The 25,546-nt window shown below is 55.1% G+C and overlaps 1 protein-coding gene and 1 long non-coding RNA gene across 6 annotated transcripts; one reads left to right on the top strand and one right to left on the bottom strand.

Moving 5' to 3' along the window:
• The first annotated feature begins 701 nt into the window (after positions 1-701).
• On the top strand, positions 702-17,280 carry LOC109280994 (uncharacterized). Of its 3 annotated transcripts, none has more exons than XM_059715118.1 (9): positions 702-844; positions 1,171-1,219; positions 3,768-8,068; positions 13,223-14,794; positions 15,015-15,082; positions 15,227-15,254; positions 15,502-15,600; positions 15,905-15,957; positions 16,147-17,280. In XM_059715118.1, exons 4-9 carry the CDS (start codon positions 14,597-14,599, stop codon positions 16,496-16,498), a joined length of 798 nt encoding a protein of 265 aa, XP_059571101.1. In that variant the 5' UTR covers positions 702-844; positions 1,171-1,219; positions 3,768-8,068; positions 13,223-14,596; the 3' UTR covers positions 16,499-17,280. The 3 variants fall into 3 exon arrangements, with proteins under 3 accessions (XP_059571101.1, XP_059571103.1, XP_059571102.1); XM_059715120.1 differs by lacking the exon at positions 702-844 and having other exon boundaries at positions 1,037-1,219; positions 16,147-16,388; positions 17,113-17,280; XM_059715119.1 differs by lacking the exons at positions 702-844; positions 1,171-1,219; positions 3,768-8,068 and having other exon boundaries at positions 9,759-14,794.
• LOC106738076 (uncharacterized) lies at positions 17,226-25,546 on the bottom strand. Of its 3 annotated transcripts, none has more exons than XR_002087501.2 (7): positions 24,965-25,546; positions 24,625-24,840; positions 23,388-23,563; positions 22,766-22,892; positions 20,964-21,080; positions 19,789-19,970; positions 17,226-19,003 (listed from the first exon to the last, which is right to left on the bottom strand). It is a non-coding gene; the product is annotated as an uncharacterized LOC106738076 (long non-coding RNA). The 3 variants fall into 3 exon arrangements; XR_002087502.2 differs by having other exon boundaries at positions 25,283-25,546; XR_002087500.2 differs by having other exon boundaries at positions 24,625-25,545.

Here is a 25,546-nt window from a genome sequence, read left to right as displayed (position 1 = left end):
TTTGCCCTTCCTCAAGCTGAAACATGTTGTCAGTGCCCAGAGCCTCCTGCACAACACAACAGCTTGTAGAAATACAGATGACTTCCCACTGCGGGGTTTGATCTCTGCCCTGCTAGCCCCTCAATACCGTTCAAATCTCTGTTCAAGCGTTTCCCATTCTCCCCATTTTCCCTGCCAGAAGCAGACCAGGCAGAGGCTGCTCACACCCAGTTTAGTTTCCTGGTCCCCCTTAGGCCGCCCAGGGACTCTGCTATGGCTGGAGCTGTGACCACAGATCTGCATTGCCCTGCGCTGCTGTGCATGGACGGGCCTTTCTTTCCCTCCCCACATTGCTCACAGCGCAAGACTGAACAGCAACACGACGACCGCTGCTCCTTCACTGCGCACTTCCCACCCCATGACCTTCTTGTGGGATCGGGACAGCCGCAGAGTCGGGAAGGAACAGCCTCGTATTGACGGTCGGGGAGAGCGGCTTCGCCTGCAGCCCAGCTCTCAGCCTCACAACAGCCCCCTTTTGAGAGACCGTCTCCAAACGATAATCTTTGGCTTCCACGTCCCTACAACCCTGGCGGTCCCTGTACATCCCCCTGGACTTTGCCCCGTTCCTCCTGGCTGCTCCCTGGGCTCCTTCACCTGGGACTTTGCCCTCCTTCCCTGAGTTGCCATCCCTGGGATTTCCACCTCCCCTGTGTGGGTGGGTCTGTCTGTCCCCGCAATGGCACCTGCCCTGCCTGTGTCACCCCCTCCCACACCCAGCCCAGCCTCTCCAACCCTTCCCGCACTAACAGACACGTCCCCAGCTCCCATTTCTCACCCTGTAACCGCTGGTGCCAGAGGATCATGGGTAAGAGCCCTCGCCCCTCGTATCCCAGAGGGACCTGGCCCCAGTGCCCTCCTGGCTCTCCCACAGCCTCGTCACACCCCAGAGCATCCCAAGTCCTGCCCCCTTTGAGCTCAGACCCTCTCAGCTCTCACAGACCACCAGGTCCATCCGGCCTCCAGTGCCTGGGCAGCCTCCTCCCTGGGACAGGTAGCATGAGGGCGGGAGAGGAGACACGGCTGATTTCCAGCTAGGGAGACGGCTTGTTCCTAATTGTGTGGGACAGTCCCAGAATGGGATCAGCAAGTCCCAGTCCCGGGCTGCATACTCCAGCTCAGCATTTCTTCCAGATTTGCAGCTGGGAAAGAGCTGGGCAGCTGGGGGAGCAGCTCCCTGAAGGTAAGTCTATAGTGGGGTGGGGGCAGGGTGGGCGCAGATCGAGACCCCCGTGAGGGAGGGAGCGGGGCAGGGACTGGGGGTGGGGGTGCTGCCCAGCCAGGGTGGTACATGGGGCCCCAGGACTGGGGTGGGGAGCAGGACAGTCATGGGCATCTCATCCAAGGGGTAGGAGGGAGGGTAGCTTCCTGCTTTTGCGTGCACCCCCTCTGGGAGGAGGGCGTGGGGGGGTATGTGCCCCCAGATTTGTTTGCAGGGCCGGGGTGGATGTGGGCTACCTGCTGCAGGGTCAGAGCTCCCTGATCTGGTGCTTTTCCCCCAGGAACCCTCAAGGGTCCAGAGATTTGGTAGTGGAGGTGCAGTTGCAGCATGAATTGTTGCTCCCCGCTGTCAGATTTCTAGTGCGGAGCACCACAGCCTGCCACGCATGCCTGACCGGTGTGGTGCAGGACTGCACTGGGGTGCACAGGTCTGAGCTGGGGTGGGTGGTTCCTAATTGGGCAGCATGAGGTCAGATCTGACATGGGTCTGCATTAAGCAGCAAATGCCTGCATGTGGCACCACACGTCTGCATTAGGGTGTGTGGTATCTGGCCCCTAGACCAACCCCACACTGTTCATCTGGCTGGTGGAGGCAAAAGTTTGGGCATCGCTGCTCTATACTAGTGGTGCACAACCATGTTGCCCCATGGGCCAGGTGAGCAATGCCGGGTCGGTTTGCGGCCAGATACTCCAGGTGGGCTTAATCCAGTATGCGGGCTCACTGTAGTGGGGTGTTATCTGGCTGTGGGGGGATGCGCAGCCCAACCCTGATCCATCTGCTGGGATGGGAAGCACCCAGGCCCCAATCTGAATGCACCTGGACAGGGGGCAGGCAGCAGTGGGGGCATCTGGGCTCTGATCTAAATGTGTGGGGTGGCACAGGGAGCAGTCCGGTCCAATGCAGACATGCTAGAGGTGGGCCTGACCCTGATGTCGCTGTCCAGTAGTGACCCAGGTGGGGCTGGATCTGGCTGTGGAGAGCTTCCATCACTTCATGCCAAACTGTCTGCCCTGTGGGGTCCCAGTGGGCTGGATGCTATGGCTCCACAGGTTGCTTGGCCAATCAGAGAGAGGCCATTTATTAAAATATAAAAATGATAAATATTGGGCATACACAAAAAGGATCTCAGACTTGTCTGAAGCTCAATGAACCAACTCAAGCCTGGCCAGCAAATCCGTCTTTTCCCTGAATCCAAGGCTTTTTACGCATTGTGTATCCTGAGAAAGCTTTGAGTTGTGACTGGAGCGGTCTCGCTGCTCAATCAGACTGCTCTCGCCCACAGTTAAAACCTAATGCAGCCGTGCAGAGTGTTAAGAGCTGACGGCGTGTATGGAAAGGAGGGGTTGAGTGGAAGGGGATTTATATGAAGCGACCAGAGCTATGCCTTCTGCACTTGACAAAATGACACAGGCTCCAACTGAGAAGGAAGGGAAACGGAGCTTTTATCTGAAAGGAAAGTCCTCAGAAAAGAGTCAGGTGATCTCGGTTATGATGGTGATTGCAGAGTAACTAGATTACATCTTCTGTGGTCCCTTTCTAGCACAGCTGTAACGTAGTTGCTCTGCCTGGATCCCAGAGCCCTCTTCTAGAGTAGACTGCTTCTAGGAATTAAGGCAAAACCTGCAGTTTGACTTTGGGGATAATATAATGATCTTTTGTCCCTCTTCGCTGGAAAATGAATATACTCTATGCTAATTTTTGTGAACTGGTCTTATTGAGTCATCCTTATTACTTTTTTAAGTAAATGAGCAACTCAAATATTTGCAGGCCAAGACCTGAAGTGCTTACATGCACAGACCATATATTGATTGCACTGTGAATTTTGGCTGAACAAGTATTGCTCCCTTGGCTACCTCAGAGCGATGATACTTATCTGATGCCTCCTGGCTATATTTTCACATGCTGACATTGTCCTCTACTGCTTGTGTAAGACTTCTGGACATCACTTCGTATGCTGTGTTGCAGGCATTCGATGCAACTAAGGCTGTCACTGCAGCATGCTGCTCTTACCACTGCTCAAAACCCCTTCCCCCACACCCACCCAGCTGGTTTATAAGAATAAAAGCACATTTGATTCCCCATAAATCTACTAGTACACCTCTCTTCATCCCTATTATCCCGCTCTGGGACCGGCCAGTCAGCCTCCCTCCAGTGCCTAGAGCTCCACTAGGACTCTGCACAGTTTTGCTGAGAGGGAAAACAAGACGAGTCCCAGCATCATCCGCCTGGAGCTCCCCACGGGGTTGTCTCCTCTTTTCTTATCCCGGCTGCTGTTTTCAGCGGCCTCCTGAACTGCCGGCACCTTTGCCCACCCCCGTCACAGCGAGCTCGGGGTGTGGAGGCAGCAGACCTGCCCCATGCCTGGGAGCGAGGGCAGGCAGGAGTGCTTTCAGCCTGGGTCCCAGTGTGTCTGAGGTCATTGGGAAGGTTTTGTGCTGCCATCCTCCTGGCACTGATCTTACAGTCAATGTCAGAGATGTTTCCTTTAACGGTGCTCTTTGGTTTGCAGATTCATGCTGGGAACGGGGGTGTCCTGACATGAAGCTGTAGCTGACTCAGGTTTCAGTGCACTTACCAAGGACCAGGCTCTGGTGGGTCACTACAGGTTGCGCCTTCCTTAAGAAAATGCCTCTTGCTGCTCTTGACTTGATTCTGCACCATTGAACACAAGTGTAATTTTGCCACTGGAGCCCCTGTCTGGGTTTCAGCCTTCACTGCAAGGAGTGGTGTGTGCATGGCTCCCTACGCTGGGCATGATGGAGCAGGGTTTCTGGACAGAGGTGTATTCCTGCCAAGGAGCATCCAGCAAAGCAGTGCTGGTGGGTTCATCTGCCATGAGAGTTATCAAGGCACCTCTGTGAAGGGCAAGGGTCTCTGCAGCTGCTGAGGCCTGGGCTGGGTGCCAGGAGGGTGAAGATGCTCCTCACCAGCAGCCTCCGCCAGTTGCCTCCAGACAGAAGCCTTCAGGGGGTGCTGGGGGAGAGACCCCAGCGTATGGATGATATTTGCTCCTGTTTGGATGGGAAGCAGCACTTGTCCCTGGGCCATCCCTGCACGTGCCCCAACCTGTGCCCGCTGTGCAGTCGGTGGGGCCTCCAGCCATGCGACACCCTGCACCATGCTGCCAGGATGTGGGACTCTCCCTGACCCCAGTCACAAGGGTGGGGGAGCTCCCTGTACAGACAGGTGGGCATAGCTCTAACAGCCCTAAATGCCCCCACCAGCAGTGGGTTCGGGAGGGGGGCGCGTGGGGCAATCTTCCCCGGGGTGAGTCTCTCTCTTCCTTCCTCCAACAAGCTGGGAGAGGGGACAGCATCCCAGGGCTGTCTGACAGTGGGACCTAGAGGACTGCTGGGCAGGCATTGGAAACCCCTGTTGGCACAGTGGGTTGGGTTATCCCGTCCTGGCTGTGTTCAGAGGAACAAGCCCAGCGAGTGGGTCCTGGAGACGTACTGGTGTTGGCATTTCTGTGCTGGTGGCCCACTGCTGTCCTAGACAAGGGCAGAGTGCAGTGCCAAGTGCCCCAGTGACCTGATGCATTTTAACTGGCTGGCATTAAAGGGCCAGTTGAAATACAACGCCCAGGCCTCTCCAGTGTGACGGGCTGGCTGGCAGTGACCTAGCCCAGGGGTTTTGACGGGGTAAAAGATGATTGGAGGACTTGGGATTCCCTTTTGTCACCAATCAGGCCCCAGAGACTCACCCTCCATGTCAGCTGACTGGCCCCTGGGGTCACCTGGAGGGGGATAAAAGGGGCAGCGCAGCTGGCTCAGAAAAGAGACCAGCGAGGGACCACGAGGAAGGAGCTTCAAGGAGCTGGCAAGAGCTGAGCCAGCGGCAGGAGCAGTTGCCCTAGAAGAGCCTGAAGGAGCAGGACCTGCAGGCAGCAGTGGGACCCTCAGCAATGCGGCGTGCGGTTGGCAGGAGAGGCGTCCTGCTGGGCTCCAGGATCCCCTGCGAGAGGCTGTGGCCGGCAGGAGCGGCTCCTTCGCTTCAGCAAGGATGTGAGCAGCGACCTGAGGGGTCCCAGCTCGGCTTCCAGCTCCTCCAATCAGAGGCCAGGCAGCTCGACGTGAGGCCGGGGCGCCAGGAAAGTCAAGACCCCTAGCAGCATGGAGCAGCGAGCGCTGGTGGCTGCGTGGCAGTGTTTCTGCCTGCCCTGTGTGATATCTGAGTTCAATTTCTAGCTGGGGTGACTTGGGGTGAGTGAGCTGACAAAAAGCAGATCTTCTTGCACTTGAAAGGGGACATTGTGTTTTCCCCCTTTCTCCTTTTCCAGGTACCTAGCCCCTACATTTCTTGTAATTTGACATCTTTGTATTTTGTGCCTGTTTATATTTCCCCAACCAGTATTGTTTGCTCTGCTTTTGTGGTTTATGTTTTGTTAACCCTGTCTTTTGTCAATGATTGTAAGTGTCTAAACTTTGTCGAATCCTGCCCCCTTGAGGCATTGTACTGTCCACTATACCCCCTGATTTATGCCTCTTATGTTCCCAGTATTATTCCCTCATTAGAAGTTATATGGTTAAGTCGCCAGTGGTGGTCTGGCTCTGCTCTATGGGGGGAGGAGAGTCCCTACACCTCCCACAGCACTTGTGCACCTGCTTTGATCCCTTCAATTGGAGAGGGGGTACCTCTTGGAGTGCCCCGGGTTACACCAGTAATTGGGCTGCAGGCATCATCACACCCCTGCGAATGCATGTCCCCAAAGGACCCTAGAGGCTAGCGCTCAGTCCCACCCAGGCCCTTTGTTCTTTTCCTGCAATTGGAGAAGCAGGGGGGCAATCACAGGGCTGGCCTACCGATCCCAGCTGTCCATAGGAGCAGTCTGAACGGCTGGGTAGACCGAGGGACCTGTTTCTGGCTGGGGCTGGAGAGATGAAGAGAGGCTGGTTCTGAGCACAAGGAAGGCTGTGCATGGTCCTTGGGTTAGGCCATTCGCAGGGCAAGAGGCTTGTGAACTCCACTTCTGAGGGCACTGCTACCGGGACAACTGCTTTGGCACGGATGACTGGCAGAAGAGCTGTGGCGGCATGAGCTGCTACCGAGGGCAGAGGAGCCAGCAGGTACCGAGCCCCAGGATCGCCTGGTATCCTTTCCTAAAGGAGCAGGGCTGTGCAAGCGGGTTCCCCTCCCCACTCCAAGATCCCCGGGCGCAGGGAGTCACCGGAGGGAGTCAGGGACGGGGTTGCTAGAGCAGGGTTTCTGGGAGACCTGGAGAAAGCAGCAGGGAATCGCGGCTGTGTGGGAGCTCCAGCAGAGCTCAATCAAGTGCTGCCGAGAAGGGGCGCTCCCGGTGCCAAGCACAGGGGAGCTGCCTTGGGAAGTGTCTGGGGAATGGCATGAGCGATTGCAGGTGCCCAGAAAAGGTTGGACAAGGGAAGAAACCCTGGTCTCCAGAGCAGCCTCACCTGGGGTCCAGACAGGCACCCCCATCTTCTGCTCAGATGACGGCATCGCTGCCCCTCTTCTGAGGCAGGGCGAGCACCGCTCCCAGGGCCTCTGCTGCAGTCGCTGCACAGTGGGCTATTTGCGGCAGGCCCAGAGATTTTGTGGAGACCTGGCTGACTAAGTAAGTGTACATGCATGTTATAATTTATCTGAGTGTTGAAGTTGATAACACAATAGCTTTTGTTATATAAGTATTTGCTTTATCTGCTGATATAGATTATTATTGAGCTCATTGAAAATATTTTGCTTGTTATTTATGAGATGTTGAATTTGTCAGTCTGTCAGTTATTATTGTGAATCATAAATCACTGTAAATAGTTATTTAGTGCGTGGTCTGGTGCGGGGAGGACCACGGGACAGCACTCCACTGAGCGGTGGCTCCCTGCCTGCAAACGGAGTGGGAGTAGACTGAGACTTATTGGCACCCCAGGATCCCCCAAATTTGGACGTAGCTGCAGGTAGCGCTGCTGCCAGCGTTACACTCCTAAACAGGGCCCAGGGCTACTGCCAGCTCCCGTGGCAGACCCAAGGGTGCCTAGATGAGCTCCTTCACTCCTCATTGCCTGGTTGCCAGCACTTTAAATGAAGATGCATGTCGTGGGAGAAAACTCCCTGAGGTCCATTGTCTAGCCGCATAGAATCCAGACAACACGGGTAAAGGCTTTTTACTGCAGTTTATTTTCTCAGCAAATGACCATAGCCAACAAAGAGGCAAATGGCCCCGAACAAAGACTCCAGGATCTTTTTATACTTTTTCAAAAGATAAGGCAACAGTAATACATAGCACCCATATAAGGGTGAAAAGGCGGTAAAAACTTGATGCATGCGTGCTTTTACTTAGTCTGGTACCTTTCCATAAGCAACAGAATTATAATGCTGCGTTAACAAAATTCCCCAGCAACAAGCTATTTTCAGGTTGTCTAATTATGGTTCCCAAAACTCTTTAGCTGACCTTTTGGTCTACCTGATTTTAAAACTTTTTTGCGGAAGCTAAGCAACCGTTAATGTGTTGCGGTAGCAAAGCAGCATAGCACCAGACGTTTCCTGAGTCGTGACCACTGTCTTGGAATAACAGACATTTCCTGAATGCATGATCCCCGGTGTCTGAACAATGGCCTCGTGTCTGGTACATTTTCTAAATATACAAACTAGCTTGTTTCAGGGTAGAAATTTCTTTGCTCACCACACGCAGACCCCTGGCAGCAACCTTGTGTGCTCTTAAATGGAAGTTATTCTGGTGCTGGATGAGCGCTGGGCACTAGAGAGCTCTGGGAATTGCTATGGGAAGTGAGGACAGGCTCCGGGGAACAGGCCCGCCGGGATAGGAGCTGGGCTGCAGCGTGGGACACTTACGTGAGGGTAAGTTCCTCCGAGAGGCGAGGTCGAGACGGGGACGGGAATGGGAGCCTGGCGCGGGCTCCGCCAGCTCCAGGAAACTACTCTGTTCCCCTGCTTCACCTTGGGGAGCGAGGAGGCACATGGCATCAGGACTGGGGAGAGGAGCACTTCCCTGGAGCCAGAGGAGCCCACGGAGCACTTCCCTGGAGCCAGCGGAGCCTGCACCAGCCTCCAGCCCCAGCCTCCATCCCTGCCTTGCCTCACCTCAGGGAGGATCTGCTGCCTGCCTCGAGTGAGTCTCTGCCGGCTCCGGGGCAATGCTCCACTCCCCAGCCCTGATGCCACGTGCCTCCTCGCTCCCCGCACACGGACCACTACTCCTTAGAGGGAGCATTGGTTCCCTCTAAGCTGCACGCTGTACACAGCCATGCAGGCGCACCTGGCAGCACGGCATGAGCACACCTGCAGGGCCATGCACGCCGCACAGCGTAGAAGGAGCAGTAGCTGGGACACACGACTTCTGGGGAGAGGCTGAGGGACCTGGGCTGGTTTAGTGTGAGGAAGAGCAGACTGCTGCTGCAGGCATGGGCTGTCCTTGGGCTGCAGCGCTGGGGGTCCCCCGCAGCAGCATTTTGGATTCTGCTCTTCTCCAGGGTTTGGGTCCCCTGTTCCTGGCAGCATTGCAATGTTTGGGTGGGCTGACATATGGTGGGTGGGTCAGGGCTGTGCTGTGATGGGGAGCCTGCCCTGGCAGCAGTGCTGTGTAGCTGGATTCCTGTCTGCGTGGAGGACGAGAGAAGGGGCTTTGTCTACATGTTGGGTCTTTGTCATTAAGCTTCAGCCAAAGTCCCTATTAGAGAAGCAGACTGAAGGCGGAGAAAGGCCAGGCCCTACCCACAGGACGGCTGTCTACACTCTACAGGGTTGGTGCAGTTGCTCGTGCCGACGTCTTCTTGCTCAAATCAGAAGCCCTGCTAAGACATCTATGTCTTACGACAGTGGTGCTCAACCTCCGGTTTGTGGGCCACATCTGACCTGCAAACCCATTTCATTTGGCCCATGGGATTTCTTGTGGGTCCAAAAGTGTGGAGGTGGGGAAGAGGTGGCAGTGTTAATTGCTGCTCCTTTGCTGCTAAATTTCTGGACTTAGAGAGAGCCCCATAGGCCAGATGATGTGACCCCACGTGGTAGATTGCAGTGGGGCGTTGTGTAGGGTCACCATACGTCTGGGTTTTCCCAGACATGTCCTCTTTTTGGGTCCTCTCATCTTTGTCTGGGAAGTTTTTATTAAATATCAAGAAATGTCCAGGATTTTGCTCTGCCTCGGATCAGCATCAGTTTTTTCCCAGGCACTCTCCCACTTGCCCAACCAAGGAGCGGCTTGGAGCAGGGGGAGCGGGACTGTAGGCAGGGGCAACACGTGCATCTCTGCGCGGTGCAGCAGGCGCAGGCAGCAAAGTCTGTGGGGGACGGGGGTTGGAGGGCCAGGGCTGGGGCCTGTGGGGGTGTGTGTATCCGCGTGTGTTTGTGTGTGTCTCTGTGAGGGGATGGGTGTGTGTGGGGGGGCAGGTGCCTAAGCTGTCCAGCACCGGGGCTGCAGCAGAGTGGGGAGGCCGGGGAGGTGCCTGCCCCTCCAGTGGGGGAAGGGGTGGGGGGTCTTCAGTGGCAGCAGGGACCTGAGTGGGCAGCAGGGCTGGGGGGGCAGGGCAGTTTTTGCAGGGGTTAAAGGACCGCCCTGCAGGCAGGTCATCTGACTCTTCCAGCACACAAACAGAAGTTGGTCCCAAAAGAAATATTTACCATACTAATTAATCAAGGATAGACATTTTCATATGGTTACACACCAGACACCTCGAAGTCTGCTTGAAATCATTCTGAATATAGCAAGATACGCTGGAAGAGATCCTTCATTATTCCTTCTTAGATGGCCCAGCCATGAACTCGCATCCTCTTGCAATATGCAGTTAGCATCAGTATTCTGTATTTTAACTTTTGTGAGTAGGCCCAAGCTTAGCATGAGTTTCAGTCATCAGCAGCCTAGCAGGCCAGACGCAAGGGCTCCACAGGCCACATTTTACTCCCAGGCTGGAGGCTGAGCCCCCTGTTCTGCGCTTATCTCTGTCCGTGCAGGTCTGCCGAGTGCCTGTTGTGTGGTGCCCGTGTGTGCTGGGCAGTGTGGCATGCAGGGATACTGTGTGTCTGTCTGCATCACAGCACATGGATCCCTGCACTTGTCAGGTGTCTGGGACAAGAGAAGGGCTGGGGCAGGGGCAGGGATGCACCCAGCTGAACCATGGTCAATCCAATGCAGCCTGTGGCTGTCCTTCCTGCAGGGGTGAGGGCTGCAGGGGACGAGCGCGCAGTCTGCAGCCATAGCACAGCTGGTGTCCTGCCGCCACACAGACCCCAAACTGGGGAGGACCCAACCCCTGGGAGCCTAAACTACTCTGACTCCTATGCAGACCCTCAGTTGTCTGGAGTTGTTCACCCATTGAGCGCCAGTCCTGCACAGCTGCATGGAGCCCCAGCCCCTGGTTTCTGGAAACCTCCTGCCCTGGCTCAGCTGCCTCAAGTCCCTTCCCCTCTGCCTGCAGGGAATGGGCCGTGTCAACGCTGCCCTTGAGGGCTGGTAATGGGGCATCTCCCAGAGCCTGGCCTGAGGCTGGGGCACCCTGGCCTGCCCTATCTGTGTGTGCAGGCAGCAGGGCTGGGCCCTGTCCTAGCAGGGTTGTCCTGGCTCCACTGGGATTTCCTAGAGCTCTATACCCCTGATCCCCGGGCTGGTGCCTGCAGTGCAGCTGTGCGAGAAGCTCCCCATTCCCTGGCCTGGACATACAGCCCTGGGCTGAGCCACGGCAGGGCAGGGGCAGCGAGTGCTAAGAGGGGTGGAGGTTGCAGGGGCGGCTGTGGCTGGAGCACATGAAACTTTGGAGCCTGCATCCCCAGTAGCTCAGCTGCTCCTTCCCAGCTGTGACGGCTGCTCCCTGTGCACATGGAGGGGGCTGGAGGTTTGCACCGGGGTTTGCATTAACCGCAGACATCTCACACCCCGTGTCTCTCCTACAGTCCCACCAGGCCATGTCCTCTGGGCTCAGGCTGGTCGTGCCCAGGTGCACGGTGCTGCAGGAGTCGTCTCTAGATGCTGAACGGCCCCTGCACCACCTCGTTGTGGCAGGTTGTGAGGCTGTGACAAGTCACATATTCCTGTCCCTCGCTTCAGTCCCTTCCCAGGCACATGGTGGGACTGGTTTATTGAGCTGCTGCTGAACGTGAATTGGAGGCTTTGCAGAGGTACAAATCCCTCCCCAGCCACCCACCCCTGGAGATCACGTGGGGGCCGGGAGGAGTCTCAGGAAATGGGAACCTTTTCCCTCCATCTGTAGCAGGGTGGGAGGTTTAGGAAGCGCCTGTTAACTACTCTGGATTTGGAAATGGATAGGGGCACATGTGCATTTGTGTGTGACTCTGTGCATGCATGTGAGTGCCACTGCAGAGTGTGTGTGTGTGTGTGTGTGTGTGCAGGGTGTGTGCTATGTGTGGTACCTGGAGAGGTATAACAAAAAAATGTCTCATCTCACTACACAAAGGCTTCACAGCTAAAAACTGCAAATTGTTTCTTCTCCTCTCTCCCCCACCACTGCAGGGCCAGGAGTGGGGGTCCTGTTAGGGAGAGAAAACAGTCCGAACAATGCTTAGTTCCGGATAAGGCTGATTCCTGTGAAAACACAGAAATTAGTTACTGCCTGCTTTGCACATAAACTTTACAACCCTTGTTACTTGCTCGTTTTAAAACTACACATATACTAAAAACTTTACAAAAAACTATAGCCAATCACAGATTGCCACCATAAAATCTTGTTCATGAAAAATATAAAACTATAACTTCGGGCGTGGCTAGGGGTCAGCTCTGATTTAAACAACTCCGCTCCCTTGTCGATCTGTTTGCAAACAAATAAACTCAAGTTAAACCCGGCCTAAATATATATAACTCTCTCCTTGAGTTATATTAAAAAAGCCTCCAGGTGCACAAAACTAGCCGTTTGTGCAACAGAGGGGAAGCAGACAGCATTGCCCACATGGTGCCCCAGGCCCAGGCCCAGCACCACCAGGCAGGGGAGCCTGCATTGGAGGCAAGTCCGTGGTGATGCTTGCTCCGGCCCATTGTCCCCGGGATCCTGTCACTCCTCCCTGCACACAGCGGGGCTCAGGCCGAGCTGAGCTGTGGCCCCAGGAACCGCTCTGTGCTCCCAGCCCCGGGCACTGCCCGTGTGCATCCTGACCCCCAGGGCAGAGAGCAGAGAAGCCGGAGGATCTGGCCCCAGGGGTTCGGGGTTACCCAGGACCCTGCACCAGGGCTGTCCCTGTGCTTCGCTGCCAGCCCCAAGACTCAAGAAGGTCTAAGGTCGCCCTGGCCAGGGGCACCCGCAGACCAGGCCAGAGCCCCAGCACCCACAGCCCCGCGCTCAGCACCTTGCCCCAGGGGAATAAACACCCTGGTTGCCGTGGCAATGGTGCTGTTGCTTCCAGTGTGACATCACAATCCCCAGCGTAACTGTCAGCCCGGCTCCGCCCAGTGCGCTCGTGGCGTCGCCGCAGCCAGTCGCACGTCCCGGTCCCCGTGTTCAGTCATTAGTGTCTCAAGAGTTAGGTGATTAGGTGTTAGTTGGTTTCCTAGGTTGTTAGTTTCATTAGTCTCCTAGTTCATTAGTTTATTCATTCGTTAGTTAGGTAGTTATTTCATTCGTTGGATAGCTCCTTAGTTCATTAGTTTGCTAGTTTTGTAGTTCATTGCTTTAGTAGTTCATTAGTACACTCGTTTATTCGTAAGTAAGGTAGTTTGTTAGCTCATTAGTATTTTTGTTAGTTAGATCCTTAGTTCCCTAGTTCAGTAGCACATTCGTTAAGTAGTTAGATAGGCCAGTAGTTAGTTTTCCCGAGTTTCCCACCCGAGCGGCGGGAGCGCGCACCTGTTGGAGCCGTGAGTGCCCGTTTTCGCTCAGCTGTGGGCAGCACCGGGGACACCCGCGGCCCGTCACAGGGATTTGGGCGATGTGGCGAGTGGGCGGCAGGGGCTTAGGCTGTGCCAGGCCCAGGACACAGCCCCGTGCCTCGTCCCTGCTCTCGCCAGTCCAGCTCCTCTCGCCCTCCTGCAGCTCAGGGCTGTGTTTGTTGCAGATGCTGCGGCGTGAGGAGTTGCCACCGCTGCGCCTGCTCTCCAGCACCCCGGGTGAGGTCTGGGCACAGCCCCCACGGCAGCAATGAGGGGTGGGCGGCACGGCAGGCTTCAGGCCAACAAGACCTCCCCTCCCAGCAGAGTTAGCCTGGCAGGCCAAGCCCCAGCTGTCCCAGGTCCAACCTGGACAGACCCGGCTCCGTGCCCCCAGCTGTCACCCCCTGCTCTGCACCAGCAAGGTCCTGGGGAGGGGGAGCAGGACTGGCCCCCACGGGGTCCTCACTCTGCCCCTGGCCCATGCCCATGCCCCTGCCCGTGCCTTCCCCCTGGCAATGGCCCTGCTGACCTCTGCTCCCTTGCAGGGTGGGCCGCATGGGCTGTGGGATCCCTGTCCTCACAGCGGTGCTCAGTCCCCCCCAGCCTGATGCTCAGCCCTCATCTCCCCTCAGCACCACATGCCACCCTGGGCGCAGGCAGGCAGCAGAGAAACTCCCCCCACATTAAATGCACTGCATTTCTACCTCCCCTGGGGGCAGGGCAGGAGACGAGGGACCCTGCACTCAGTGAGCTTTGGTCCAATGTGAGCTGGGGGGGTCCTGTGTGGTTGCATGGGGGGGGGTCAAGGTCTCTGCACGGGGGCCTCTCCTCTCCCTCCTCAGCCTCCATTCCCAGGGGCCGAGTTGATTCAACCCTGCGGCACTTTCTTCCACCCTCCAGATGCCTGTTTGGGCCAGGACACCCCTCCCCAGCCTTACTGACCCTCATCCCCTTGTCCCTGGGACCCACACCCTGACAGGGGCATTTGCATCTCAGGTGACCAGCCACGTCCCTGGGGTCTCTCCCAGACCTGCTGCCTGGAGGGACTCCCACCCGACCCCCGTGGAGAAAGGCCCTGCCCTTGTGCCATGTAGCACTCCTGGCAGGTGCCACACGCGCTGTGTTCCAGAGGGGCTGGTGGCCCTGTGCCCTGGCAGCAGAGTGGGTCCAGCTGCCGCGTGGCCCCTTGTCTCCCCGCAGGACCAGGAGCAGTGCCGGGGGGAAGTGGAGGGGTGGGGGACACCCTCCCAGCTGTGCTGGGCAGCTCTGCCAGGGGCAAGATGTGGCCGGACCCTCCCGCTGCAGTGAGTCTGTCCCCTGCCCAGAGGTTGGGGGGCTGATCTGTGGGTCAGGGGTCTCTCACCAGGTGGCCTTTGCCCCTCCCACCCCCATGCAGTACACAAGACCCTGGGGAAGAGTGTCACTCTCTGCCGACTCCACGGGCCCTGCAAGAATAAGGGAAGGGGTCATGGGCTGATCCCCCGATCACAGGGACAGTCCTTCCCAAACCAGAGTGTCGGAGGGGACCTGGGACCTTGAGCTGGGAGGTGGGGGCTCACATGAGACAGGTGGTAACAACCAAGCACTGGCACCCCGGAGCCCAGGTCTGTGAGCCCTGCCTGGCCCCAGTGTTACGGTTGCCACCATCCCTGAACCCTGGGGAGATGGGGAACTCGCTCTCCAGGGGAGTCCATTGCCCCAGCAGCTCTTTCCTTCCCCAGCGGGAGAAACACCATGGCAGGCAGCGTTGCCAGCAGGTGAGCGGGACCCAGGCGGGCTGGGGGCTGAGGGAGAGGAAGTGGGCTGGATGATGGGTGCATGGAGGGGTGGACCAGAGGGACAAGGCTGGGGATGGCCTGGGGGTTGGCAGGCAAACGCAGGGCCAGAGGGACAGATGGGGCAAGAGGTGGCTACATGCACAGACAGACAGGCCGTGGCGTGACGTCTCCCTAACTCGCGCTGTCTCGATTGCTGCAGCTGGAGCTGAAGGCGCTTTGGGCCTGGCTGGCACAGGCAGAGCAGGACATCGAAGTCATCCTGTCCTGGTAGGTGTGGGGCCGGGGAGGGAGCTGGCTGCTCCTGTTGCGTGGTACAGGGATCGGGACACAAGCCCAGGGACCATCCCTGCTTCTGTGCATGTCTCTCCATGTGGAAGGGTCTGAGCCCAGAAGCGTTTTTTGTCTCCACAGCGCACGACAAAGGGAGGAGCGTCTCCGGGTGAGTTTGCATGGGGCAGAGGCTGGCAGGGCTGTGAGGCAGGGGAGGGAAGAGGCTGAGGCCAAGCTTGGCCAGGCTGGGGTTCATCCCAGAGGATGCTGAAGCTGGGAGCAAAGTCCTGACATGGCGTATGGGGAGAGGAGGGACCTGATGGGTGCGCAGGGAGGTAACGCTGGCGGGTGCAGGGCCTGATACGCTGGGCGCAGGCATGGGCAGGCTCTGACGGGCTGGGGCGATTCTCGTGCAGGCCCAAGTGGAGGCGCTGAGGAGCCAGAACCTGTTACTGGTGCTGGCCCTCAAGGCCCAGAGAGAACAGGACCAGGATCAGGATGACAGCCCCACGGAGGTGAGCCGCTGTGCATGCCCCTGCCTCAGGGGAAGGGTGTGTGTGTGTGTGCCTGTGTGTGCCCAGTGAAAGGCTGGACCCTGGCTGTGTGGGTGGAGGGCTTGTGTGTGCAGTGCTGGACTCCACGTGAGCTGTGTGGATGTCACAGTGGGACCAGTGGGGTGACAGGTCTGTGCTGCTCTGATTTCTCCTGTTCTCTGGATTGCTGTTCCCCGGTCTCCCCCCATACTTCACCATGTGCCAGCTCTGGGCCCACAGCCTGGATCTTCTCTTCACTGCCATTTTCCTTTTACATTCACAACAGACTCCCATGGATATGGAGGGGATAGCGGAGGAGTGCTGGCCACCCTGGAGGGGGTAAGTTGGGGACAGGGAGGGGAGGGTGAGGTGCGAGGCTGTCCTGGGTAGCTTGTGGGCTCTGGGCCAGGCTATGCGGTGTTGCAAGTGGTGCTGTTTGCAGGTAGGGGAGTCCTTCCTTCTCCGGTGCTGCTGGGGATGAATTCAGTCCAGGACCCATTTCTGACCAGTTCCTTTTTGTGCAACCAGGACCATTAACCCCTACCAGGAAATGGAGACAGTGTCCCACGAGGACAAGCGGACCCAGACCAACCTGCCCCTGCATGCAGAGGCCAGCACCCAGGCAGAGGGCCCTGGGCATGAACACACCAGCACCCAGACCAGGGCCCTCTGCCTATCTAAGATGGGGTGCCAGACCGAACCCCTGCCCGTGACGAATGCAAACACCCAAAGGTTGGCCAACGCCAACAACGACCAGGACACGGGGAGAGGTATGGTGCCTTTTGTAGTGTTAGTTTGTGAGCCTGGGATCAGAGCTCGGTGGAACCTGGGTGATGATCAGGTCCTCTTCTGCCTCCAGGCAGATCAGGATGACCTATGATGCCCATCCCTCAGGGTGCCAGTGCCCGAAAAAATGCAGCTTTCCCATCTGTTAGTCCCACATCATGTCTGCCCCTGAAGCCTGTGCTCAGGCAGCATGATGCCACATCTTAGGAGGGGATTGGTCCCAGGCTGTATGAAGCCCCAGGAGGCGGGTGGGAGAGCTTCTTACCTTTACTGTAAAGAAGTTCTTCCTATGTCTAATGTAAATCTGCTCTGTCAGTTTGTGGCCATTACTTCTCTTATCACAACAGGCACCCTGGTAAATACAGTATCTCCTATTTCATTCTGCCCCCCGCCACCTCCTGATGAATTTGTAGATGGCCACAGGTCACCTCTCAGCCTTCTCTGGCAGAGGCTGAAGACATCCAAGTCCCTTAGTCTCTGTAGGATCTTACCCGCAGGCCGTGAACTATATGAGTGGCCCTCCTCTGGACCCTCTCAAGGTTATCCACATCCCTCTTGAAGTGCGGCATCCAAAACTGGACATCATTTTCCAGCTGCACCCTTACAAATGCCGCATAGAGGGGAAGTATCACCTTCCTCGACCTGTTTGTGATGCACCTGCTAATTCATGATAGACTGTGGTTAGCTTTACTTATCACTTTGTCACAGTGACTACTCAAGTTCATCTTGGTGCCGACTATGACTCCAAGATCCTGTTCTTCTGCTGTGCTGCTTAGAAAGTCATCTCCCAGGTTGTAAATGTGACAGTGACTCTTTCTCCCTAGGTGCAGCACTTAGCACTTGACTTTATTAAACTACATCCTATTCTGTCCATGATCCATCTCTAACCAGTTACTTCTTGTGCAATCAAGAGCAGATTCCCCTCCCAGAGGATGGACATGGGGACCCAGGCCAGCCTGCCCGTCACCAGAGAGGCCAGCACCCAGGCGGAGTGCCCCAACAGCATGTGCCAGACGAAGCTGGGAGGCAGCAAAAAAACAGTCCCTGGGTGTCATTTAAAGCTAGTTGTTCTGGAAAGGGCATGCTATTGTGAAAGCACTTCTATCCTTGGGAGCACTGACTGTTTTTAGGAGAACGACAGGGAAGGCACAGGCTCCAAGGCTGATACAAAGAGTCTCCTCAAGTTACCCCACCATCTGGGCTGGCCTCGGTCTGAGCTGTTTCCTCTTGGCCCCTCCTCCTCAAATTAAACTTTGGGGGCCAGTTTCTGGCTCCTGTGGGTTCTGCAGTGCCCTACAAGGGCCAAAGGCTGGGTGAATTCTTCCTGCAGCCCATCAGCATAAGGCTGCTTGCCTGAATGCAGCCACTAGCGGGTGCTGAGCAGGTAGATATCGACAAGCCCGTCCTGCACTGCTGGCAGAATGTATGCTCCCACGTGTGGACATGCCGGTGCCGGGCCAGGTGGGCAACCGGGGTGAGGCTCTTCCCACATACAGAGCACTGATGTGGCTTCTCCCCTGTGTGCATAAGCTGGTGCTGGGACAGGCTGCAGGAGTGGTTAAAGCTCTTGCCATATTTGGAGCACCGATATGGCTTGTCCCCCATATGTATGAGCTGGTGCAAGGAATGGGTGAAGCTGTTTCTACACACAACACTGATATGGCCTTTCTCCTGTGTGGATGTGCTGGTGCTGGGCCAGGTGGGAGGGCAGGCTGAAGAACTTCCTACGGTCAGGGCACCAATGTGGCTTTTCCCCTGTGTGGTTGCGCTGATGCAGGGCCAGGTGTGAAAACAGGAAGAAGCTCTTCCCACACTCTGAGCACGGATGTGGCTTTTTCCTTGTGTGTATGCGCTGGTGATTGGATAGGTTGTAGGACTGACTGAAGCACTTCCCACACTCAGGGCACCAATGTGGTTTTTCCCCTGTGTGTATAAGCTGGTGCTGGGCCAGGTGGGAAGGGCAAGTGAAGCTTTTTCCACATTTAAGGCACCGATGTGCATTCTTCCTTGTATGGAGATAATGATGCCGGGCCAGGGTGGAGGAGCAGCTGAAGCTCTTGCCACACTCAGGACACTGATGTGGCTTCTCCCCTGTGTGGATGCAACTGTGCTTAGCCAAGCTGGAGGGCTGCCTGAACCTCTTCCCACACACAGAGCACCCACGTGGATAAGCTGGTGCCATGTCAGGTGGCAGGACTGAGTGAAGCTCTTCCCACACACAGGGCATTTATGTGGCTTCTCTCCTGTGTGGATATGCTGGTGCCAGGTCAAGTGGGAAGAGCCAGAAAAGCTCTTCCCACAATCAGAGCACTGATGTGGCTTCTTCCCTGTGTGGATGAGCTTGTGTTTGGCCAACACTGAGGACCGAGTGAAGCTCTTACCACACTCAGAACATGGATGTGGCTTCTCCCTGATGTGCACACACCTGTGCCTGGACAGGCTGGAGGGCTGCCTGAAGCTCTTCCCACACTTGGCACACTGGTGTAGCTGCTCCCCCTTCTGCACACACTGATGCTGGGAAAAGATCTTGCCAGCAGATTAAGTTCTTCCTGCACTTGCTGCAGCAGTATGCCTTCCTCTCAAAGTGAATGAGCTGGTGCTGAGCCAGAAAGAAAAACAGGGTGAAGGACTTACTACACGACACAGAGATACTGATGCTTCTCTTTGTGCACATGTGGGCACTTGACCAGGTCTGACCGGCACACAAAGCTCTTCCCCCATTTGGTGAAGTGGTGGGGGCACTCTCTAGAATGGATATCGTTTCATAGATTTCATAGGCATTAGGGTTAGAAGGGACCTCAGAAGATCGAGTCCAGCCCCCTGCCCCAGGGGCAGGAAGTCAGCTAGGGTCAAAGGATCCCAGCAAGATAGTGTCCAAACATTTCTTAAAGAGTCCAGAGTAGGTGCTTGCACCACCTCTGGAGGGAGTCTATTCCACGCCTTGGGGGCTCAGATAGTAAAGATGTTTTTTCTTATGTCCAGCTTAAAACAGTCTTGGAGGAGTTTGTGACCGCTGGACCTTGTATCCCTTGGAGCACGCTGGTGATTGTTGCGAGCAGCCAGGGTCAAGAGGCAAATGAAGCTTGTCCCCCGCAACACTTGGCACATATGTGGGGCTTTTTCCCCAGCGTGCTTTATCTTGTGCAAAGCCAGGAGTGCAGGGCAGTTAAAACTTTTCCTGTACTCAGGGCAAGGGTGGGCTCTCCCCCTGTGCTTCCCTCTGAAGTCCTCCCCACTAGCTTGGTTTGGATGCAGTCTCTCTCTCCAGTGGAACTTTGGCTTATGGCTCTGCAGGTCTCTCAGCTCCACAAATTTTTCCTTGCACCCAGGGCTCTTTATGGGTTCTGTCCCTTCTACACTCTCACATCCAACTGGAGATGGTACCTCGTTCACTGCTATGTTCTTCTGCTTTTGGGGCCTCCCATGACTCTTATGCCATGGCTCCTTCTCAGATCTCAGGGAGTCCATCTCACCCAAACTCCCTAGGGAAATGCATGGTGGCTCCAGGTTTGAGGGCCCTTCCTCAGGAGGCTGCTCCTCAGCTCTGCTCAGCAGCCAAGCACCTCCTGTGTGGAGAAGAGAAACTCTGGATTAGTGCCTGCCCTGCTGGCAAAGGTCAAACACTGCGATTCCTTCTGCTGGGACGGGCTTCAGAGAAGGACTGGACCCTGGCACTTGCATTTCCTTAAGAAAACAAGGTCTTCCTTCCCAAACCCCAAGTGCTGGATAGGAGGAAGAGGAAGGTCCATATGCCATGCTAATGCTCCCTAGTCAGTGGATTTCAGAACCATATTCTCAGGGTTTCTGTCCCAGCTGTCAGCCCCATCACCTCAGACCCTGCTGAGAGAAAACGCCATGCAGAATGTGTCCGTTAGGATAGTACCTGAACGGCTTCATGCTCTGATGGGCTGCAGATGAGACCAGAGGCATTTGCTTAAAGGAATTAAAAAGCTCTTTAAGGACTGATGTATCATACAGCATGGCTGGGTCTAGGGGGAAATGATGCCCCACAGAGCCATTGAATGAAGCCCAAGACCATAATTAAACGCTTTCTGGGTTCCAGATCAACCTCACCAGGAGAAACCAGGGAGAGCCCCAGCCTCTCTCTTGTCCAACAATAATGGCCACATAGAACTTCTGCCAACCATGCCGACTTCCATTGGGAACTACCAAACACATGCCCTGGGAGAGGGTTTTACAGGGATAAGGCTACCTTGGACTGGGGAATCAACTCATACGTGGCTGAGTGAAAACCGAAATTTAAAAATCATGGTACCCCAAGGAAACCAAGTCTGTGCCTAAAAATCAAGACACCAAACTGAATTGTCCCCTAACAGCTTTAATTAGGGGTAGAAGAAAGGAACAGTTGCTTCTCTCCATAACTTTGAATTTTGGGCAATGGGAACACCACCTGCCTGGATACATTGCAGCATAAGCTATTTGAGGTCAACACCTGGGAATGGCAGCACAGGGTAGGCCTGCAGTTTCCAGGCCCCCTGTCCCTGAGCATGGAGCATTTCTGAGAGGCCAGTTGGGTGGAGGGGACAGGCACAACTCACCTGACAGCAGGTTCTCCAACCTTGAGATTTCCCCACAGTCTTCCTCATCACCGACTCAGAGCTCTACCCATCCTTGCTGGATGCGATATATTAAGTCAGGTGTGGGACCTCGATATCCTGTGAAGGGCAGTAGAGTGTTTGTGACGATACTGGTTGCAGAATGACCAACCAGGATGTGGGGAATGGATCCAAGGAACTCAAGGATTCTATTAGGGCCTTGAAGGAAAAGGGGAAAGTGGACATTTAGGATGAAAGAAAAGGCACTGCAGGGAGAAGCCTTTAATAGATTACGGTCCTTGCCACCCACGTAGTGAAGGGATAGTCACAGGACACAAAGCACCAACTACTCTGAGGTATAAAAAGGGTATGAAACTAACATTCACCAGAGACAGGGATGGAGATCTAGTCCATCACAGATAACTACAAGCAGAAACAAAGCTTTTTTCTGTTTTCAAGGTAGGAAAATTAAGAGACATTTGACATGCTTATGGATGGATAACATTCATCTTATCACGGCAAAAGGAGTGGAAATGAGTTTACTCTCAGTGAAGATTTCAAGTGAGGACTCATGACAGTGAACCAAATCCATGAGAGGGCTGACAATTAAAGCTTTATTCTGGGGTGGGGGGGGAAGAGAGACAGAGAGAGAGGAATTCATCAACAGAGCACAACTAAAGCAACGATCCCATCCAAATCATACTAGAATGGAAGACGAGTACACAGGTTGGTAAACACCACAGGGTTTAAAACAAAGTTCATGGGAGTCACGGACATAGAGAAAAGAAGGAAGGAGACATTTTACAGCCTGTGAAAGCCCATAATATAGAATGGATCTATTTGGTCTTTGCTGAACTAGAAAAAGCATTTGAGCACTTCCTCAAGGAAGTCCATGGGGGGAAATGGAAGGAAAAGAAAGCACCAGAAAACCAAACTGACCTAATAAAAATCAAGTACCTTAAACCTCCACACAAGCCAGAACAAGCCCCTGTATTAGAGATTCTCTGAAAATGAAGGCTGGTTTTCACTAGGCCCTGCACCTCACCCACTTCTTTTTAAACACAGTGATGGCATTTGACAGGCAGATGGATTTTAGGAAGACAACAAGAAAACTTCTGAGAACGGCAGAGTGAGTATGAGAGCACAGGTCTCAGAATAAATACAACAAAGACGGAGTCTATGGTCTGTGGAAATGAAGATGTGAGGAAGGAATGTGGACAGAGGCTTCCAGAGACTCCTTATTAAAAGCACCCAGGTTCCATCATGAATACCTATGTCACTAGAGAAGAAGTTGAGAAAATGCAACTTCCATGTGTTATAGCACCAGAAGCTGATAGGACTTCCATTAACTTCTGCTGGGTTGTAACCAGAGGAGAAAGGGGATTTAGCTAGCTCTGAACTGAGCATGCTTGGATTGTTAAACATGCTCAGTCAGGACATGAGGCAAAAGAGGGAAGAAATCAGAATACTTCCCCAAGGAATAGCTGTTAGTGAATTTTTACACACAACAAACTGGAAATTATAATGAACAGGCTGAGAAGGAAAAGGGAGATCATTTTGGTAAGGAACTACTGAATATGGAAGCACCAAGAGTTACACGAATGGGAGAGACTCAAGTGAAGATGGCTGGATCAAATGAAGGAGGATATATCAATATGAAACATAAGAGAGATCGGATTACAGAAAGCAGTGGGGAGGAAGTAGGTTTAAACCACCAGCCAAAAGTTCACGAGGAGACTGTTGAAAACTAGAAGGCAAACTTCAGAGTTCACAGCTCCAGGGAGAAGCAAGAAACAGAGCTTTACCCAGGTTAACAAGGGCTTGGTAATTCTTCAGCATCTGGTTCCGGTAAAGCACCTTGTCTGCATCTTCCAGCAGCTCCCATTCCTTCCGCATGAAATACAAAGCCATGTGCTCAAAGACCTCCTGGTGCTGCAGTCACAAGTGTCACACCATCAGTATCTCCTGTTCCAGCTGCCTCCAGCCCCTGCCACTCTGTCTGGAATTACTCTATACTATAACTATGTGCAAGCTTTGCCATGACAGGTAGGGATGCAAAATTGTCTATTATTCAGCTGATGCGATGTGGATGCAGCTGTGGACATAGGAGTTCATGCGTCTGCCTTAGCTCAGCTCCTCGTGTTCTATTTGCTCAGTCCTTGGAGGCAGCCCAAGCAGCACTTTCAGAGGTAGACAGCTCTGGCCCCATGGACTCTGACCAGGCCTTGCCATGTCAGCACCCCTGGCTACCTGCACTTGGAAGGGAGCTCCAACTATTACCAGCTTGGGGTGTTTGCAGCCTCTGCCACCAGAGGCTCATCACTCTTCAGGTCTCTCCACTCCCCAGATAATTTCAGCACCCCTGCCTCTTCCTGGCTCTGCCACAGCTGTACTCCCACCCATAGCTGGAGCTAGTGCCCTGCTCACCTCCATGCTCTCCTTGTGCTTTGAAGGCCTTCGCTGCTTCTTCTGCACTTGGTCTGGTTCAGGTGTCAGGGGACCCCTATTCCCCAGTCTCTCTGAGGAAGTCCTCTGCATCTCCAGGTTTACAGGCCCTTCCTTAGGAGGCTGCTGATCAGACTTACTCAGGGTCCCTGCTCCTCCTGGGTGGGGAAGATAATTGACAGGTTAGCCCTGGTGCTGCCAGCACCCTGCTATTCTCCTAGACTGGAGTCTAGGGCTCCTGTTACTTTAATGGAGAAGCTACAGCTACAATCCCAGCTGAACAGGGCTAGCTGCAAGAAGGAAGGCAGCACAAAAACACTGCTGCCAAGCAGTGAGCTGGCCATTAAAGCAAAGGGCCACATCTGCAGCCAGTCAAGGCAGCACCTAACCAGGGGGAAAGGCTTAGGTAGCATATAAACCAAAGCAGGGCAGGTTAGAGAGCTTGAGCCAGGGAGGGCACTCTGGCCCTGGAGGCAGAGAAACAAGCTCCAGGGTAGGAGGAGCTCCTGGCTGCCCTGGGGAATGGAAGTAGAATACTGCTGACTTGTGGAGGTATGACTCACAGTAAAGGGAAGCTCTGCAATGCAACCAAGAAGCTGGTGTTTGGGTTCAGACCAGGCATGGAGTTTGTGTTATAACCAGAGGGCTTATTCCTGGGTTAAAATTTATACCAGTGGACTGGGCTAGGTCTATCATAGGTGGAAGAGATCCCAGCAGTGCCCAGGAGGGGCCAAGATAAGGGCTGGAGCCCAGAAGCCAGGTCCAGCACAGTGGGCCTGGGCTAGAAGGCCCAGTGAGAGGAAAGGGGCAGAGGCCAGGAAAGCCAAGGCCCCAGCAAGTTAGAGAGACTGAACAGCAACATCTGTGAGGCACAAGCATGGTGACAGGGGAGGTCTGAGACCATGAATTTGGCCCTTAAGGCAATTGGTGCACTAGAGCACAGTCTGTTGCTCTGGGAACCCTGAACAACCTTCCTCTTTTCAAGTTAAATACTTGCATCAAGGAGTGGAAGGAAGGAAGGAGGGGATGGTACCCAGAGAGCCAGGGAAACGGGAGCTGTGTGGCCAGCAGGGATGTCATGGCCACCCCTGTGACCTGGCACTTGCTATGTCAGACACCTGGGTATGAATACTGCAGCCCTCAGAAGTAGGGGCAGACACCCGAGCCTCTCCCCCTGCATGCAGGATAGCTACTCAGGCACCCTACCCTGCATCTATACCTTGCCTGCCTCCTGGCTGGACAGAGGCTCCTCTCTGGGGACACAAGGTGACTTGTGCTGAGGCCCTGGAGCTTTCCTCGGTCCCGTCTCCTCCAGAGGCATGTCTGTAAGATGGGCCTTCAGCAGCTCCAGCCAGGAATCAACAGGTTCCTGTAATACCCTAGCGCGCTGCATCTCATCTGAGGACACCTCCTTGACCTTCACATTCACTGTGACCTGCAGACAAGATAAATAGGTCACTGGGGAGCTGGGAGAGATGGGGGTGGGAGGAAATATCCCCCCAGACACACACAGGTGGACACAACAGCATTGATGGTCAGGGTGAAATGAATGCTTTAACCTGGAGCTTCTCATCCTCCGCCTGCCCCAGCTGAAACCTTTCGGGCAGAGTCGCGGCGCCAGCGCAGGTCTCCACGCTGCGCCCCCCGCTCTCAGCTCTGCATCTCCTGGCGCAGGATGGCCACAAACTGCTCCAGCACCGCCAGCATCTGCCCCTCGCTGCATTGCCGAGCTCCCGCAAGCGGCCGCAAGCCTCCCGCAGCGCCTTGCTGTGTTGCAGGCCGCTATTTCACTTGCTGTTGCACCAGCCATCTCGGGGGCGCCTCGCCAGTCCCAGCTTGGAGACGAGAAGGGCTTTTCCTGCCCCCTCAGCTCCTACCTTGACTCCTCCAGGGTCCTGCTCCTGCACCTTCGCCTCCGGCTGTACCAGGGCTGCGACAGGACGGTGCACGGCTGCCACGGGCTCCAGCTCAGCAGCCAGTTTCTCCACCACGAGAGGCCTCCCCCGAGCCCGGGGCCTTGCTCTCCCCTCCACGGGCGCCCAGGAGGGGCAGGCTGTGCGCGTCTGTGGGAACCGAGACAGCGCAGATTTATCACGTGACAGGACCCAGGCCCTAAACACTAAGCCATCCCCTGCACACGC

Source organism: Alligator mississippiensis, chromosome 11, assembly GCF_030867095.1.
Source record: "Alligator mississippiensis isolate rAllMis1 chromosome 11, rAllMis1, whole genome shotgun sequence".
Lineage (NCBI taxonomy): Eukaryota > Metazoa > Chordata > Crocodylia > Alligatoridae > Alligator > Alligator mississippiensis.
Note: the sequence above shows the minus strand (reverse complement) of the source record. Positions and strands in the feature narration are given on the sequence as shown.

Bases quoted from the DNA above. Each gene is read 5' to 3' on its own strand.
- LOC109280994 (XM_059715118.1), top strand. From the start codon at position 14,597: ATGAGACAGGTGGTAACAACCAAGCACTGGCACCCCGGAGCCCAGGTC. The intron at 15,255-15,501 runs GTGAGTTTGCAT...ATTCTCGTGCAG, and splicing joins AAAGGGAGGAGCGTCTCCGG to GCCCAAGTGGAGGCGCTGAG. The intron at 15,958-16,146 runs GTAAGTTGGGGA...TTGTGCAACCAG, and splicing joins TGCTGGCCACCCTGGAGGGG to GACCATTAACCCCTACCAGG.